The sequence below is a fragment of the Salvelinus alpinus genome, chromosome 14 (assembly GCF_045679555.1).
Source record: "Salvelinus alpinus chromosome 14, SLU_Salpinus.1, whole genome shotgun sequence".
Lineage (NCBI taxonomy): Eukaryota > Metazoa > Chordata > Actinopteri > Salmoniformes > Salmonidae > Salvelinus > Salvelinus alpinus.
This window is the reverse complement of record NC_092099.1, coordinates 8,504,308-8,524,617: the sequence shown is the minus strand read 5'-3', so window position 1 is coordinate 8,524,617 and position 20,310 is coordinate 8,504,308. Positions and strand designations below refer to the sequence as shown.

At 41.6% G+C, this 20,310-nt stretch overlaps 1 protein-coding gene across 2 annotated transcripts in view; it reads right to left on the bottom strand.

Annotated features, from left to right (window-relative positions):
• Positions 1 to 20,310, bottom strand: part of LOC139538348 (inactive dipeptidyl peptidase 10-like) — a 300,215-nt gene that overhangs the window by 56,149 nt on the left and 223,756 nt on the right. For both annotated transcript variants that reach the window (XM_071340300.1, XM_071340301.1), the window contains exons 4-6: positions 9,597 to 9,691; positions 9,375 to 9,449; positions 104 to 156 (exon numbers count right to left, since the gene is read on the bottom strand). In XM_071340300.1, the coding sequence (XP_071196401.1) occupies positions 104 to 156; positions 9,375 to 9,449; positions 9,597 to 9,691 (223 nt within the window). The remainder of the gene's footprint in view (positions 1 to 103; positions 157 to 9,374; positions 9,450 to 9,596; positions 9,692 to 20,310) is intronic.

Here is a 20,310-nt window from a genome sequence, read left to right as displayed (position 1 = left end):
TTAATGCCTGAGATAAACTGCCTGAGAATAGATTGTCTTGACAAGTAAACAAACACATCAAGACCCCAACAAAGTTAATGGTAAACAAGCAAACAAAACATACCTTGTGTGGACGTTGTAAATGCTATATGAGGCCATGTATGAATGCCGGAAAACCTAAAACAAAAGAGAGAAAAGAAAGAGGAGATTACTGCATTAAATATTTACGATGGAGGCAGCTTGGCTGATAACAACATCAAAAAAACAGGCAGAGAAAGGCATCAAACAGAATAGACCGGTAGCTGTTTTCACAAATAGATTCTGGGGACAATGCAATTTGCATGGGTGACAGCTGGGAGATGAGACATTTTAATTCCATCTGAGAAACCGATCATGCAACCCCCATGACTTTAGGTCTGAAAGCCCGGGAGTATGAAAGACACAGAGAGAAAGGCAGGAGGGAGGGAGAGAGAGAGCATCCAAATGGTTCTGACTAGGGTGTTTGTAAATCTGTCTGGATTCCCCTCGAGAAGCAGTGCATGACATGATAGTATAATTCAGATTGTAGACGGGGAAAAGAGAGCGAGAGAGGGAGAGAGAGAGAGAAAGAAAGAAAGAAATAAAAAGAGGGATAGAGACACCTGATTCAGACTCAAGTGTTTGATATATCTGTTTGAGCAGACAGGAGTCTAAAAACAGGGATGCCACAGCCGAGGATGGATAGCTCAAATTAAAAAGTGTTTCTTCATTTGAAAAGGATGCACTTTGCCACAGTGAATTATGCATAGCGCATGAGGACGGCGGAAAGGCCCGAAGGTGGTGGCAGAGATGTGATAGCGCTAGATTGATGAGCACCAGAAATAGTGTTGACAGGCCAAGATGAGTGATCTCAGAAAGGGAGGGAGGTGGAGAGTGCACCTCCGATGGCTTTGAAAAAATATGTTGCTATAAGCTGCTAAGCAACAGAGACGCAGGTCAGGGTTAAAGCTCTGTGAAAACACATCCCTGGCTAGGAACTAAAACGCCCAAGCGTTTAGATACGCCGTCTCTTTAAAACAAATTCAAGGTGATCATTTGGAACTAGAGGTAATGCTCCCAGGGAACAAGAGTCTGTGGTTTTGCTGTGAAATATCCACAGCAAAACCACAGACTCTTGTTCCCTGGGAAGGCACAGAAGAGGAATAGACTCTGTAACTTTTATTTGAACCGTATTGACTCCCTCCAGTTGGAGTTTTACTTCCAAACATTAACCTTTGGCAAAAAAAGTTTTAACTGCCTGTCAGATACTACTTTGAGTGTCTGAGAAAGTGTTTGAAGTTATCATTTTAAGATTTAAGATTTAAGATTGCGCAGATATATTTGCTGTCGGGTGGAATTCACTCTCTCTGAGCTGCTCGTCATCTCTAGCTTTGATAAAATGTCCTACTCTGTATATGATGATAAAATGGCTAATAACAGTTCCAGTATCAGGTGTACAGTTAGAGGATCATTTTGAAATGTTTCACATTGTTTCCCTCACTACATCTCTTCAAGAGCTGGCACAATGACCTTTGTGTTCAGTGTGGTGATTTAATCAAAGACAAGTAGGTTGACATTTTCAACTCCTACTGCACTAAAACTTTTGCTGCAACTCAATGTTGAATACGAGTGGTCTGCACAGGGCAGTTTTATCAAACACGATTAATAACACTGCAAAAGTTTAGTATAAAACCACACAGAGGGAAACGCATCTGCCCAAACCAATGAAAAGCCCATGTTGTATTTGTCGATTTTCATCACCATGTTCCTCCATTTCAAATATCATCTGATTATTAAATTTGCCACACACTGACCATCCTTCCCTCCCTCTTTTCCTTGCTCCTCTTCCACTGCCAAGGTGACTCGCCCACTCCCTCCTCCCCTCCTCCCCTCATATTACGTATGCAAATCGGATTGAATGAAATGAAAACATGGATTCTCTTGATTTATGGGAGAGGTGTGGCGGATCATGGTTCTGTATATTACCCAGAGATCCCCTAATCTCTGGCAGTGTGTGGCACGTGCCTGGGAGCAGGGGCCCACAGATTAAAACATATGATTAAATATCTAGACTGGTTCAGACAGCTTTAGGCGCTCTTCTATACTGCCTCAGAGAAGAGTCCACTGGACCAGCTAACGGAGAAATGCATGCCAAGGTTTCCAATGGCTGCTTTCAGCCTCTGGGTAAAATAAATGTTACAAAATAGTATTTGAGATGAAAATAGTATTTGGATGCTTGTACGTGTGAAAAGAGTTTATTACATAGTAATAACATGTTTAAGGCTGTTAATAACGGTGTTATACAGTAGGACAGTTGAATACAAATGGGAATGATTGTTGTATTTAATCATGTGTCTAAAAACAGATGACTTGCTTGCATTTAGAAACTAAAGGCCTAGTTTACGGCCCTTATTCGAACATGACCACATTTAAGGCAAAACTTTGCGTCAACTGGCTGTTGGTTACAGAGGAGCCTTAACCAAATACAGTGAAGAAACTTAAGCAAATTCTAGCACCAACATAGCACCAACATAGCAGAGAGCCAATGAGCCAGCTTTCTTAGCACTCTCACCCCAAAACAAGTTTAATTGCGTCTCCAGCCCCAATGGGATCAATCCATTTGTCAGCAAAAGGGGAGGAGAGAAGGTGGGGAGATCAATAGAACACTTGAGGGTGGGAAGGCTGTAAGCCGCTCTAGAGGTGCCTGTGCAATGAACATAAGAGCAGGCTGCACCCCTACGAGTATCAAAACCAAATGGTCCCTGAAGCTACCGATGCCGTATCATGTTTTGCTACCTTACATATTTTGTGCACAATGTTGGCCCAGTGTGAAGGACAGAATCAGTGCAACCCTGACAGCAGTCAGTATTTGGCCCTCAGGTTACCATAGCAATTCTGGACCCTTACAGCACATTGGACCCATCAGATTAACTATAATAGCATGGGCCCTCAAGGTGCCAGTGCTGTGACGACCGTTCAGTCTCAGGGGTCTGCCAGACCCAATCTAGACCCATTTAGCGTGGGAGGGAATACGGATACGGTGATAACGGTGCTTAGGGCCCCAGGTGCTGCTTTTGGCCTGCTAAATCACACAACATTGGGCTATTTGGGTTACCGTGACCCCCGTATAGTCCTGATGAGATAGCTCTGAAAGATTCTGTCTCTCCTTCGTCTTCCTTTGTGATTCCCGCCAGGCTCATTTGTTCAGTAATCAGCCTTGAGGGGTTAGGCGAGGTAGGACCTACTGTACGTATTCAGCCTCTGCTCATTTGAAGGCGGCGAGCCACTGAAGGCTACTTCATCAATGTTACACAATGTTTTATCCTTCACAAAGATATATCAAGGTTTGGAGGACCAGAAGGTAAAGAAACGGAATTCTTAATATATTTCCCTCGACAGTATGTCAAAAAACCGATCACAATGTAATAAACTTTGTGGTTCTACAATTTGAGAAAGAACTGAAACGTAAAATCTTCTATTTGACTGAGATCTGTCATCAAATGAAAGAAAACACAATTTCCTCACAGAGCGATTGTCATGTCAAGTAAACAATGGACTTCATTGTTATACTCCATGGGTAAACTCTGGACTCTGACTCTGACTCTCTATTGATTACACAGACTTTTGGCCTCCCATCCCATTCTTAACACCGCTCGCCGGCTTTGTATTCATGTTACCTGATGAAATTGCTGTACAATATGATCTTGTTGCCATCTGATGCACATTCAGATGTCATAAATCAGCACTGCAGAGCTCTCCCTGTACTATGCCGTGCCTTGATTGTATTACTGTTGATGATATCTGGAAATGTGCATGTACACCCTGGCCCATCTACTGTTGCTAGCCCCAATGACTTGTGCTCTGATATCTGCTTCACTGATTTCTGCTCTCGTAAAAGCCTGGGTTTTCTGCACATTAACACGAGAAGCTTATTACCTAAAATGGATCAATTGAAAGTATGGGTTCAGAGCTCCAAACCAGATGTGTTGGTCATTACTGAGACGTGGTTAAGGAAGAGTGTTTTGAATACTGATGTTAACCTTTCTGGTTATAACCTTTTTCGGCAAGACAGATCTTCTAAAGGTGGGGGAGTGGCAATCTTTACCAAGGATCACCTTCAGTGCTCGTTTATCTCCACCAAGTCTGTCCCCAAACAATTTGATTTGCTGGTTTTAAGTATTAAACTTTCAAATAGCTCTTTGTTGACTGTTGCTGGGTGCTATCGTCCTCCATCAGCACCAGCCTGTACCCTACCTGCCCTAAGCTCTCCCCTGGCCCCTTACACCAAGTCTGAATTTGTCCTGCTAGGTGACCTAAACTGGGACATACTTAAACCACCTGACCAAGTGCTAAAACAATGGGACTCCCTAAATCTTTCTCAGATTATTACCAATCCCACAAGGTATGACTCCAAACACCCAGAAAAGGCTACTCTTCTTGATGTTATTCTCACAAATAATCCTGATAGGTATCAGTCTGGTGTTTTCTGTAATGACCTTAGTGATCACTGTTTTACAGCCTGCGTTCGTAATGGCTGCTCAGTGAAACAACCTGTCCTGATTTGTCATAGATGCTTGCTAAAAAACTTTAATAAGCAAGCCTTCCTTCATGAACTGGCCTCGGTAAAATGGTATAGAATCAGCTTGATCCCCTCTGTAGAAGACGCTTGGACCTTATTGTTTGATAATTTCAGTGGTATTGTTAACAAACACACCCCCATGAAGAAAATGAGAATTAAAAACGGGTTCAACCCCTGGTTCGACCGTGATCTTGCAGAGTTACTCCACCTCAAGAATTTGGCGAAATGCTCGGCACACGCATACTTAGGCTGACTGGCTCTCGTTCAGGCAAATGAGACATAAGTGCACTTAGGATATCCGGAAGGCCAAAGTCAGTTACTTTAAGGAGCAGTACTCTCTCTGTGGGTCTAACCCCAAGATGTTCTGGAAAACGGTTAAAGACCTGGAGAATAAACCCTCCTCCTTACAGCTGCCCATGTCCCTTAAAGTTGATTATGTGGTTGTTACTGACAAGAAGCACATGGCTGAGCTCTTTAATCACCACTTCATTAAGTCAGGATTCCTATTTGACTCAGTCATGCATCCTTGCCCGTCCAACATTTCCTCATCTCCCACCACTTTTAATGCGACTATCCCCGATGCTTCTCCCTCTTTTTCCCCTGCCCCGCTACAAAGTTTCTCCCTGCAGGCAGTCACTGAGTCCGAGGTGCTAGAGGAGCTCCTGAAACTTGGCCCCAAAAAACCATCTGGGTCAGATGGTTTAGACCCTTTCTTTCTTTAAGGTTGCTGCCCCTATCATCGCCAAGCCTATCTCTGACCTTTTTAACCTGTCTCTCCTTTCTGGGGAGGTTCCCATTGCTTGGAAGGCAGCCACGGTTCGTCCTTCATTTAAAGGGGGAGATTAAGCTGATCCTAACTGTTATTAGGCCTATTTCTATTTTGCCCTGTTTATCAAAAGTGTTGTAAAAACTGACTGGCTTTCTTGATGTCAATAGAATTCTCTCTGGTATGCAATCTGGTATCCGCTCAGGTTATGGATGTGTCACTGCAACCTTAAAGGTCCTCAATGATGTCACCATTGCCCTTGATTCTAAGCAATGTTGTGCTGCTATTTTTATTGACTTCGCCAAAGCTTTTAATACGGTAGACCATTCCAAGGAATATTGGTGTCTCTGAGGGGTCCTTGGCCTGTTTTGCTAACTACCTCTCTCAAAGAGTGCAGTGTATAAAGTCAGAAAATCTGCTATCTCAGCCACTGCCTGTCACCAAGGGAGTAGCCCAAGGCTCAATCCTAGGCACCACGCTCTTCTCAATTTACATCAACAACATAGCTCAGGCAGTAGGAAGCTCTCTCATCCGTTTATATGCAGATGATACAGTCTTATACTCAGCTGGCCCTTCCCCGGATTCTGTGTTAAATGCTCTACCACACAGCTTTCCTAGTGTCCAACAAGCTTTCTCTACCCTTAACCTTGTTCTGATCACCTCCAAAACAAAGGTCATGTGGTTCGGCAAGAAGAACCCCTCAACCCACAGGTGTGATTACTACCTCTGAGGGTTTAGAGCTAGAGGTAGGCACCTCATACAATTATTTGGGAGTATGGCTAGATGGTACACTGTCCTTCTCTCAGCACATATCTAAGCTGCAGGCTAAAGTTAAATCTAGACTTGGTTTCATATATCGTAATCGCTCCTCTTTCACCCCAGCTGCCAAACTAACCCTGATTCAGATGACCATCCTACCCATGCTAGATTACGGAGACATCATTTATCGATCAGCAGGTAAGGGTGCTCTCGAGCGGCTAGATGTTCTTTACCATTCGGCCATCAGATTTGCCACCAATGCTCCTTATAGGACACATCACTGCACTCTATACTCCTCTGTAAACGGGTCATCTCTGTATTCCTGTCGCAAGACACACTGGTTGATGCTTATTTATAAAACCCTCTTAGGCCTCCCTCCCCCCAATCTGAGATATCTACTGCATCCCTCATCCTCCACATACAACACCCGTTCTGCCAAACCTATTCTGTTAAAAGGTCCCCAAAGCACACACATCCCTGGGTCGCTCGTCTTTTCAGTTCGCTGCAGCTAGTGACTGGAACGAGCTGCAACAAACACTCAAACTGCACAGTTTTATCTCAATCTCTTCATTCAAAGTCTCAATCATGGACACTCTTACTGACAGTTGTGGCTGCTTTGCGTGATGTATTGTTGTCTCTACCTTCTTGCCCTTTGTGCTGTTGTCTCTGCCCTATAATGTTTGTACCATGTTTTGTGCTGCTACCATGTTGTGTTGCTACCATGTTGTGTTGTCATGTGTTGCTGCCTTGCTATGTTGTTATCTTAGGTCTCTCTTTATGTAGTATTGTCTCTCTTGTCGTGATGTGTGTTTTGTCCTATATTTATATGCTATTTAAAAAATATATACAGTATATATATGTAATCCCAGCCCTCGTCCCCGCAGGAGGTCTTTTGCCTTTTGGTAGGCCGTCATTGTAAATAATAATTTGTTCTTAACTGACTTGCCTAGTTAAATAAAGGTACAAAAAATACAAATACAAATAAAAACGTAAATCCCGGTTATTGTTTGGTGAGGTACAACCAATTATTTATATTTACACTATATGACTGATAGGGGACACTGTGTTGAAGCCATGGAGCCTCCATCTTGGTTAATGCATACACCATTGTAGAAAATATTTTGGAAGCTATAGAAAAGCTATAAACATTTATTCATGTCTACATTCGTTTTTGCCACATTTATTTTGTTACAGACATGTTACTGCGTACTTTTAAATTATATTATGTGAGCTAAACAGAACAATTAAAAATGAACAAGTATCTAATAACATTTTCCTGAAATAATCATCTTTGGAGATTACTCATGTTTCCATCCCCACGACAACACAAAAATACTTAAATACAAGTACATTTTTGTCGTTGGAACATTTCATTTATTCCATGAAATACTATGTCGGACTGCTTCTTCTGGGGAGTGCTAATATAGCCGACCAGTAGCTTCAAAGCCTCTCAAAGGCCAATACATAGCATCAGCAATCCAGGGTTTATATACATCATTGGGTACGACCTACTCAAACCTGATTAGCTTGAAGTTATTCTCTAATTATTATTGCAAACACAATGCATTGGATCAACATAGACCTGGAGGATTTAAAACCTGGACGAGCATTACAAGATGTTTACCAGCAAAGAAAACATATCCTATTGTCACCATTGACACAGAGTTTACGAGTGTTTATAAATCTTAATCGCTCTTGGACACCTCAGTAATGAGATAAAGGCGTGTAATCTTAGAGCTACTGTAGGTGAGACGTCCAGAGATTTCCAGGGGGAAACTCTGTCAACAACTTCAATCTACACCAGTTGATGTGGACATACGTGTTCAATTGCCACACCGTTATTCAGTGCTTTCTTTTCATTCTAACATACTGTACCGGTATTGCCCTGTTTGTTCAACTAAACAATTTCCCAAGGGCCCAGAGATTGTGTTCATACAGTAGGTGCCTAAACATATACTGTGAACATATAATTAAACGATGAACAAATGACAGCCTCTATACATATCTTTCATAATCAATTCCGAGCTTGTCTATCTATGAAATACAACAGAACTGTCACGTCCTGACCATAGAAAGCCTGTATTTTCTATGGTAGAGTAGGTCAGGGCATGACTAGGGGTTTTAGTCTAGTTTATTATTTCTATGTGGGGTTCTAGGTTTATTATCTATGTTGGGGTTTGTGTGTGATTCCCAATTAGAGGCAGCTGGTAAACGTTGTCTCTAATTGGGGATCATACTTAAGTTGCACTTTTCCACCTGTGGATTATGGGATATTGTTTATGTTTAGTTGCCTGTTAGCACTGCATTGTCATCACGGTTTGTTTATTCTTTATTGTTTTTGGTTTTCTAAATGTCACTTTCTAATAAATTATGTGGAACTCTACGTACGCTGCGCCTTGGTCCGACCATTATTGCAAACATCGTGACAATAACATTACACGTCAAAAGAAAGGGACAACACAGGGCACAGGCTTATTATTAGCCAGCAAAATAATTACACACAAGACCTTATGTGAAATATGCAAATAAATTAAGACTCATCTCCTTGTCGCTAATCCTCATAGTTTATCCCTTCCTGAACAGAGGGTTCAATTTGCGTATCTCATTTTGCATCTTCACTTTTCTGATGGAAAGCTTGTGATTATAGGAAAAACATTTTTAAATAAAAAAAGGTCTGAGTGGGTGTTTGATCAACAGGCCCACTGTATAGTTGGCTGACTTCAAGATGTGTGTGTGTTGTAGTGCGTTGGCTTGTATGGTAGCCTAGTACAATGTTTGGCAACTACAGGGGTCTATTATACTGCCAATTCTGTTGTAAAACGTTTCTTAGACAGAAGCAAACGGAACGAAATGGGAAGGGACCTACCTGAATTTGTCCAATAGAAACTCTTGTTTAGCTCTGTTTGCTTCCATTTGGTTCTGAACGGTAAAAAGTTCCCGTAATGAATACACCCCAGTCCTCAAGTACCCACAACAGCACACATTTTGGGGGGGGACAAGTACACCTGATTCAACTTGTCAACTAATCATCAAGCCCTCATTGAGTTGAATCAGTTGTCTGGGGCTACAACAAAAATGTGTGCTGTTGGACAGGAGTTGGGAAACACTGGTCTAGTATGCATGCCTTTAAGATTGAGCTTATTGTAAGATTTAATAGTGCGCTATAGAATATATGAGAGAGAGAGCGAGAGAGAGAGAGAGAGAGAGAGAGAGAGATGCAAATGGAGTGTGGGGGGATTAAGAGCATTAAAGTAAAAAGATAATACAGTTTACCTGTTTAACATCATAGGCAAAGAGCACATATTTCAAGTCCGGGGAAACGGAGTACTTTGCAACATTGAAATTGACCTACAAGACAAAGAAGAGGAAAAGAGAGTGAGAGCATTTTTAAGTGGGTATATCCGTTTGCTAACATGTCACTTTGAGTGGCAGGGTATACGTTTACGTGTAAGTCTGTGTGCATGCATGTTCAGATGGTAAAGGGTTTTCACTTACAAATGTTGTGTTTGTCAGTACAATTTCAGTCTCATTGGTGAGGATGTTAAACTTGATTACGTGGCCATCGCGATTCCTGTAGATCACTTCTGAGTCTATGAAAGGAGAGACAAATAAGAAAAAAACATGTCTTTCTGAAATAATTCCTCTGTCGATTTTCTACTAAGATGAAATTGCAAGGCCTTTGTTGCCATTTGAAGGCAAGGCCGGATGGCTGTCAAAACCAGAACTGTACCTTGAATAAGGCTTTGTAGCCAACATTTTGACAATAAAAAGTCTCCATTCTATACCAATGTCCTTGTTTTTCTTCAGCATAGCAAAGACAGAATGTCCAGTACCTTGTCACATCATTGTCTCTGGAAAATCAAATAACAATAGTAACATGACGGCACTGACTCCATTCATACACATCAGCGTGTGAAGCCAAATAATAATTGAATGGTGTATAGAAACAGTCACAATAAGTAACATTTTTGTTACAAAAATCTGCATGTTCTCTATTGATGGGAAATGCTTTCTGTGCCTAAGGAATGAAACACACACAGTGCCATCAGAAACTATTCACACCCCTTTACTTTTTCCACATTTTGTTGTGGAATAGCACAGGAGGCTGCTGAGGGGAGAACGGCTGATCATAATGGCTGGAATGGAGAAAATGAAATGGCATCAAACATCTGGGAACCATTTATTGATACCATTCCACTCACTCCACTCTTTACCACAAGCCCGTTCCCCCAATTAAGGTGCCACCAACCTCCTGTTTTGTAAGGTCCCTCAGTTGAGCAGTACATTTCCAACACAGATTCAACCACAAAGACCAGGTCGTTTTTCCAATGCCTCGCAAAGAAGGGCACCTATTGGTAGATGGTTAAAAAAGCTGACATTCAATTTCCCTTTGAGCGTGGATGGTATAGGACAATGATCTAAAACATAAGGCCAAATCTACACTGGAGTTGCTTACAATGATCTAAAACATAAGGCCAAATCTACACTGGAGTTGCTTACCAAGAAGACAGTGAAAGTTCCTGAGTTTTGACATAAATCTGTTCAGAGAATCTGTGGCAAGACCTGAAAATGATTGTCTAGCAATGATCAACAACCAATTTGATAGAGCTTGAATAATCTTTTTAACAATAATGGGCAAATGTTGCACAATCCAGGTGTGGAAAGCTTATAGACTTATCCAGAAAGACTCACAGCTGTAATCGCTGCCAAATGTGATTCTAACATGTATTGACTCAGGTGGTTGAATACTTATCTAATAAAATATAAAAGATCATGTATTTTTTTTTTTTTACACAAATGTTATAATTTTTCTTCCACTTGTATTTTGTGTGGATCGTTGACCAAAAAATTCAAATTAAATCAATTTTAAACCCACTTTGTAACACAACCAAATGTGGAAAAGTCAAGGTGTGTGAATACTTGTATGTAGCTTGTATTTTGTCCTGTGTTCTTGTTGTTGAATGCCACAGCATTATCTGCTATGTGATCTCATACGCAGACATGACCCTGAAATGTCATCCAGCAAGGGAGTACTGCAAATGGCAGACACACACACACACACACACACACACACACACACACACACACACACACACACACACACACATACACACACACACACACACATTGAGCAAATGATACCATGCATTGCTAATCACTAATTCATACATGAGTTATGATCAAATGCAAACAAAACAAAGATGGAAGACAATCCATAACGTGCTGTGCTAATAATGAAGTTATTCATCTCTGTCAAAAGGTTATTTGGGGGTTATGCAACTGACAGGGCAACCCCAGCAGACCTGGCAACCCCGGCAGATATTGGATTCCTACAGTGGGAGATGATCACCTATACCCGCCTCTCAGCAGAGTCTCATTTGTCCGTCAACTATTTTCTCGTTCACAGCCAATCAGGGCCCTGTTGCCATGCTGTAGTTACCATGGGTTTGATTGATGGGGCCCTCACGGCCCAATCCGGCCCCATATTTTGTTCCTGTCATAACCTCTGTGCGCATATCACAGACATAAATGTCATCATCTAAAACAAGTAATCTGATGCCTCAAGACCACTGGTCGAAATATTTGTGTTTACCACGACCATATACAGTGGGGTCTGAAATGATTGACAACCTTGATAAAGGTAAGCAAAAAGGACTGTATAAAATAAATAATTAAAATACTGAGCTATATTGTATGCTCAAATTATATTATTTCATACTAATAAAAATGTATGTATGGGGTTAGAATCGGTGCTTTGGTCAGATGACATGAAAATAGAGCTATTTGGCCACGCACATCAGTGGTGGATTTGGGGTCGAAATGAAAACGCATAAGCAGAAAATAACTCCATATCTACTGGAAAATACGGTGGTGGATCTTTGATGTTATGGGGCTATTTTGCTTCCACTGGTCCTAAGGCCCTTGTTGACTGTCAATGGCTTCATGAACCTTACCCAGTACCAGGACAGGATATATCAGCCAAAAACCTTTCTGCCTCTGCCAAGAGGCTGAAACGTGGTTGCATGTGGATCTTCCAGCAAGACAATAACCCCAAACACACATCAAAATCCACAAAGAAATTCTTAATTGGCCATAAAATCAACATTTTGCAATGGCCATCTCAGTCTCCGGACTTGAAACCCCATTGGAAACCTGTGGTTTGAGCGCAGATGAAGGATATCAAGGATCTGGAAGGATTGAACAGGGAGTACAGGAGAGGGCTGAGAATGCACCCTTGTGGGGCCCCAGTGTTGAGGATCAGCAGGGTGGAGATGTTGTTACCTACCCTCACCACCTGGGGGCGGCCCGTCAGGAAGTCCAGGACCCAGTTGCACAGGGTGGGACACCCTGGGTCTCGACCCCACCCTGTGCAACTGGGTCCTGGACTTCCTGACGGGCCGCCCCCAGGTGGTGAGGGTAGGTAACAACATCTCCACCCTGCTGATCCTCAACACTGGGGCCCCACAAGGGTGCATTCTGAGCCTTCTCCTGTACTCCCTGTTCACTCATGACTGCGTGGCCATGCACGCCTCCAACTCAATCATCAAGTTTGCAGACGACACTACAGTGGTAGGCTTGATTACCAACAACAACGAGACGGCCTACAGGGAGGAGTTGAGGGCCCTCGGAGTGTGGTGTCAGGAAAATAACCTCACACTCAATGTCAACAAAACAAAGGAGATGACCGTGGACTTCAGGAAACAGCAGAGAGAGCATCCCCCTAACCACATCGACGGGACAGTAGTCGAGAAGGTGGAGCGTTTTAAGTTCCTCTGCGTACACAACACGGACAAAATTAAATGGTCCACCCACACAGACAGCATGGTAAAGAAGGCGCAGCAGCGCCTCTTCAACCTCAGGAGGCTGAAGAAATTCGGCTTGTCACCAAAAACACTCACAAACTTTTACAGATGCACAATCGAGAGCATCCTGTCGGGCTGTATCACCGCCTGGTACGGCAACTGCTCCGCCCACAACCGTAAGGCTCTCCAGAGGGTAGTGAAGTTTGCACAACGCATCACCGGGGGCAAACTACCTGCCCTCCAGGACACCTACACCACCCGATGTCACAGGAAGGCCAAAAAGATCATCAAGGACAACAACCACCCGAGCCACTGCCTGTTCACCCCGCTATCATCCAGAAGTAGAGGTCAGTACAGGTGCATCAAAGAAGGGGCCGAGAGACTGAAAAACAGATTCTATCTCAAGGCTATCAGACTGTTAAACAGCCATCATTAACATTGAGTGGCTGCTGTCAAAATACTGACTCAACTCTAGCCACTTTAATAATGGAAAACTTGATGTAATAAATGTATCACTAGCCACTTTAACTTCTCTAGGGTAGGGGGCAGCATTTTCACGTTTGGATGAAAAGCATACCCAAATTCAACTGCCAGCTACTCATCCCCAGAAGATAAGATATGCATATTATTAGTATATTTGGATAGAAAACACTCTGAAGTTTCTAAAACTGTTTGAATCATGTCTGTGAGTATAACATAACTTATTTAGCAGGCGAAACCCCGAGGACAAACTATTCAGATTTTCTTTTTGAGATCACTCTCTTTTCAATGAGTTTTCATTGGGAAACCAGATTTCTAAGCGAATTGCTTGCAGTTCCTACGGCTTCCACTGGATGTCAACAGTCTTGAGAAATAGGTTGAGGTTATTCCTTTGTGTAATGAAGAAATACGGCCATCTTGAAGTCGAGTCACTCCAGGTGTCGTGTTTGATTGAAGTGCATGTCCAAAAGGCATGCTACATTTCGTTTTAATCCTGTATTGAACACAGATCATCCCGTCTTCAATTTTTTCGATTATTAACATAAAAAAATACCTAAAGTTATATTACAAAAGTGATTTAATGAAAGTTTGATTTTATAGTAATTTTCATAGTAATTCATATTAATTTGGCGCTCTGCATTTTCTCAGGCTTTTTGCCAAGTGATACAGTAGCGTCTTGCCTAAACTCAGATTTTTGGATATAAATATGAACTTTACCGAACAAAAAATACATGTATTGTGTAACATGAAGTCCTATGAGTGTCATCTGATGAAGATTATCAAAGGTTAGTGATTAATTTTATCTCTATTTCTGCTTTTTGTTACTGCTCTCTTTAGCTGGAAAAATGGCTGTCTTTTTCTGTGACTTGGCTCATACCTAACATAATCGTTTGGTGTGCTTTCGTCGTATAACCTTTTTGAAATCGGACACTTTGGCTGGATTTACAACAGGTGTAACTTTAAAATGGTGTAAAATACTTTCTGTTGTTTTGAATTTGGCGCCCTGCAGTTTCACTGGCTGTTGACGAGGTGGGACGCTACCGTCCCACATACCCTAGAGAGGTTAAACAATGCCACTTTATATCATGTTTACATACCCTACATTACTCATCTAATATGTATATACTGTACTCTATACCATCTTCTGCATCTTGCCTATGCCGTTCGGCCATCACTCATTCATATATTTTTATGTACATATTCTTATTCATTCCTTTACACTTGTGTGTATAAGGTAGTTGTTGTGAAATTGTTAGGTTAGATTACGTATTAGATATTACTGCATGGTCGGAACTAGAAGTACAAGCCTTTCGCTACACTCACATTAACATCTGCTAAACCATGTGTATGTGACAAATACAATGTGATTTGATTTGAGGTTGTAAACAAGCCCTCGTCTCCAGCATGGGAATAGAAGAGGAATACGTGTTGCAGTAGTCTCAGGTTGGACTACTCCAAATCTTGGTTCTGACACCCAAACGCAAGCTTTGCAGGTCCATCAACCCATTTCAATACCTCTTACACTCTACAGTAACATGTGGATAATGAGAACCTTCGTAAGTCAGCAGAACGTTAATAACCTATTTATTAACACTTTATGTAGTGTCCTGTATTAGTTAGTTTGAAGTGAGACACCTTCGGTCATTCATAACACATCCATAAAGACTATCGCATGGTGCTTTACTTAATTTAAAGTCAGAACCCTTTGGTAATTTATAACACATACATAAATGCCTTATCATATGACGCTGTACTTACTATAAAGTCAGACACCTTTGGTCATTCAAAACATACATAAAGGCTTAAAAATGTAAACACACAGGAGTTATCACTAACAGCTAAAACAAATAAAGATTAAAGACATGTTTAAACCATACATTTCCTTTTATTTGTACATTTTTAAAACAACACAAATGCATGAAGTTTCAAAAAGTCTAGCAATGCAATTACATTGAACATTACACTGAATAGTGGAGCTTGTCCCTGAGCTGGCGGATAAATGGTTCTTGCCCCTCTTCCTGCTGCATGTTTGTTCCGACCTCAAAAGTAATAACAAAGTTAGCGTGTCTGTAAGGAAATTCGTTTCTCACGCCATCTGGATAAGGGCATTTCTGTGTTGAGCCAGAAACTCTAAAATGGGAAGTGTGGAATCTCCATTCAATTCATGTCACTACATTCCTCTTTCATTTAAAAATCTCATGATGTGACTATGAGATGTGGCTGTATCTCAACAAACCTGTACCCCCACACACTGACTCGGTACCGGTACCCTCTGTATATAGCTCCGTTTTTGTTATTTTATTGTGTTACTTTTTATTATTTTTTACTTAAGTTTATTTGGTAAATATTTTCTTAACTCTTCTTGAACTGCACTGTTGGTTAAGGGCTTGTCAGTAAACATTTCACGGTAAGGTCTACACTTGTTGTATTTGGAGCATGTGACAAATCAAATTTGATTTGATCTAGGGTTATTTGCGGCAGGTAGCCTAGTGATTAAAGCGTTGGGCAAGTAATCGAAAGGTTGCTGGATCGAATCCCCCAAGCTGACAAGGTAAAAATCTGTCATTCTGCCCCTGAACAAGGCAGTTAATCCACTGCTCCCCGGTAGGCCGTCATTGAAAACAAGGATTTGTTCCTTTGCACTCTATTTGCGCCCAAATCACATCACATGTGCGCTTACTGCACTACAGAATACCCCTAACCAAACAACAGTGCAGAGCATGCCCACTGAATTAAAGGGCAACTTCATTCAAAAATCTATGTTTCTGAGATTCTTTGCAGACGGCAAAAGTCATCCCCTGATGTGGTTTAAGCATTGTAGTGAACACAGTAAATCCCATTTTTGCTTTTCAAAAAAAGTTGGAAAAAAATGGGTAAACCAGAAAAAAGGGGGAATTTGAAACCTGGAAAAACCAAGAAAACATATTTTGTAGGCAAGAAATAAAAACGAATTTTAAAAGGCCCTAACAACATTTTTTGCTGTGCATTGCTGTGCAGGCGCGTGACGGGCCTATACTGGCTGGAGGGGGAAATGGGGCTGGTACAGGCTATTATCATTTTCAAAACTTGGTTTGGCCTTATGGAATATTCACTAACACTGTTATGGCTTTTGAGAACAGCCATAATGATGACACTACGCTGTCATTGTAATGATGCTTCTATTAAATCAAATCAAATCAAAGTTTATTTGTCACGTGTGCTGAATACAACAGGTGTAGACCTTACAGTGAAATGCTTACTTACAGGCTCTAACAAATAGTGCAAAAAAGGTATTAGGTGAACAATAGGTAGGTAAAGAAATAAAACAACTGTAAAAAGACAGGCTATATACAGTAGCGAGGCTATAAAAGTAGTGAGGCTACATACAAACACCAGTTAGTCCGGCTGATTGAGGTAGTATGTACATGTAGATACGGTTAAAGTGATTATGCATATATGATGAACAGAGAGTAGTAGTAGCGTAAAAGAGGGGTTGGCGGGTGGCGGGACACAATGCAGATAGCCCGGTTAGCCAATGTGCGGGAGCACTGGTTGGTCGGCCCAATCGAGGTAGTATGTACATGAATGTATAGTTAAAGTGACTATGCATATATGATAAACAGAGAGTAGCAGCAGCGTAAAAAGAGGGGTTGGTTGGGGGGGGCACACAATGCAAATAGTCCGGGTAGCCATTTGATTACCTGTTCAGGAGTCTTATGGCTTGGGGGTAAAAAACTGTTGAGAAGCCTTTTTGTCCTAGACTTGGCACTCTGGTACAGCTTGCCATGCGGTAGTAGAGAGAACCGTCTATGACTGGGGTGGCTGGGGCCCTTGACAATTTTTAGGTTCTTCTTCTGACACCGCCAGTCAGGATGCTCTCGATGTTGCAGCTGTAGAACCTTATGAGGATATCAGGACACATGTTTGTGCCTGTTGTGAGGTCCTTTAGAGTCAGGCATGGCAATGAAGTAGCTTTATAATTATTCCACATCAAAAAATCTCCATCAAAATCTCTCAGTTTAAGCTAGAGTTATCTGCCTATGTCGGCCTTCCACATCTGCGATTGAAGGTGGCCGAGTTACGGCGGTGCTTGTCAGACAATGAGACATCCCGAAAATCTCACGAAAACGTCTGTAGCGTCCGAACTGAAGGTAACCCATACAAATGAATGGCAGTATGGAGGCAGATTTGACACAACAAAATAAGGGGTTAAATATGTTAAAAAAGATTTCCATTACATTCTTATATCTCCTAGATATAGGACAAACACTTCAAAACCCTATTCCTTAAGATTTATTTTGTGACTGTCTTTTTTGCCATTTATGAAAGTGTTATTCAATGTGTTTCTATGGGCTATAGTAGTAAAGACCAAATTCAATATTTTATGAATAAATATTTTTATATAGATGTTTTTATACCTAAAAGGGTCCTACAATTCTAAATCAAATAGCTAAATGATCCATGGCATGACCATCTTAAAACAATTCCATATGTGGCTTGGTAGAAACCCCACCCCAATGGCTTAAACTTTACAGATTCGTCCTTGCAAAAGAGTGTCTAACCCCAAACAGATGCCGACCACGAGTTTGGACAGCACAGCGGACCCTGAGGAATAATCCTGGTGTTCCAAAGAACTGCGGTCACCTAGGCCGCTGCATGCATCGCAAATGTCAAAAATCATCTCTCATTGAAATCAAAAACTCTGGTCCTGAGCCTAAATTTGGAGATACTTATGTGTGAAGTAGCACTACTAAACTTCGACTTTATGGCAACTAAGTTACTGTAGGGGTTTTGGGTAACTTTCCATTTGAGGTTTAATTGAGATAGGGGTGAGAGGATGATCTTTAAAACATTGCGAGCCATCGATAGGCCTTTTTCCGTGCTTGTCTACTTAAATAATGGAACGTTCCACACTGAAAAGTACAAACGAAGACTCTAATGCATAAGTAATGTACTACTTCTGTAACATGTTAAATAATGAATAACTCGGGCCCTTTTACCAGTCTGAAAATCCCCAGCTTAGGGTTGGGCTTGTAGTTACCCTGCCCTCCCACTGTAGCCTGTCCTCAAGCTCCATCTCCATCTGCCCGCAGCAGCCCCCTGCAAACTAAACTAAACTCAAAACCATGAGACAGACCTTTCAGGCTTTTCGCTGGGCTACAGTACACCACGGCTGTGGAACACACAACCAGACTCTGTCAGGACTGCAGTGTCCCTCTCAAGTTTTTAATTTAAACTCAATACATTCCTCTTTCCGTTCTTACAGACTGAATACTCCTCAGTCCTATAATTGTGACTTTCATAACAGACATCTATGACATGGCATTGACATGCAGCCTAGCCCATACGAGGGATGGTTCAAGGAAAGTGTTGCCAACACTTCAAAATAGGGATCACATATTAGGAACTTATTTGCGTATATGAAGTGTGTATATAAGTAGCTAATTTGAATTACCAGCCATTATGCCTAATGAATGGCTAATAATACCCAATAAAGGCCTAATTAGCTACTTATACTGCAAATCAGTGCCTTTGTCGGAGTGATCCCTATACTGGCGTTACCAAAGTCTGGATCACTTTCCTAGAGCGATGACCTGCCCATAGTTGTAGACAACACGCAACACTAACATACTTCAAATGCAGTCATATACGCATCATGTGACCGAAACGGTCTGAAACATGCATTATTGCCTCCCTACAATGCACCTTTTAATGTCGGTTTCCCTAACGTTGGCAGAGATCACATTCACTGTAAATGCTGTAGATGTCGGCTCAATAAAAAACATGTGTTTAAAGACGTCCTCTATTGTTCTTTAGACACAACTGCAAACTTCAAGGAGTAGGGCATTCAAAGATTTGATCTGACGGGAACTTGTGATGTCATCGGCCTCCCCCCTTGCTTGAGGAACAATAGAGGAGCAATAGAGAACAAAAAGAGGAGAGGCCCACTTGTGCTCTGTCACGACACACCTGGACCTATTGAGATGTGCCTTTTGATCAGTAAATCAGGTGTTAAATGAGGTGAAAAGGTCACGCGCCATGTGCTTGTTGACAATGCACCGTTGATTAGATCCCAGGTATTGTCTGCATGAGTCACACAAATCTGTTTACCAAGAAACTCATTTGCATGACCTATCATATCTTCTTATGGCTGCAGAGGCAGTATTGAGTAGCTTGGATGAAAGGTGCACAGAGGTGCCCAGGGTAAACGGCCTGCTCCTCAGTCATAGTTGCTAATATATGCATATTATTATTAGTATTGGATAGAAAACACTCTGAAGTTTCTAAAACAGTTTGAATTATGTCTGTGAGTATAACAGAACTCATATGGCAGGCAAAAATCTGAGAAGAAATCCAACCAGGAAGTGAGAAATCTGAGGTTGGTCGATTTTCAACTCATCGCCTATTGAAAACACAGTAGGATATGGATCTGTTTGCACTTCCTACGCCTTCCACTAGATGTCAACAGTCTGTAGAACCTTGAATGAAGCTTCTACTGTGATGCTGGGCCGGATGAGGTGATGTGGAGCCGGATGAGAGCCGTTTGAGTCAGTGGTCTGGCAGAGAGCCAGGTCCTGGTCACGCGCATTCCACATGATATCGACTTGCGTTCCATTACTTCTATAGACACAAAGGAATTCTCTGGTTGGAACGTTATTAAATATTTATGATAACAACATCCTAAAGATTGATTCTATACTTAGTTTGACATGTTTATTCGACCTGTAATATAACTTTTTGAAGTTTTCGTCCGACGTTCGCCTGGACCTGCACGAGCGTTTGGATATGTGTACTAAACGTGCTAACAAAAGTAGCTACTTGGACATAAATAATGGACATTATCGAACAAAACAACAATTTATTGTGGAACTAGGATTCCTGGGAGTGCATTCTGATGAAGATCATCAAAGTAAGGGAATATTTATAATGTAATTTCGTATTTCTGT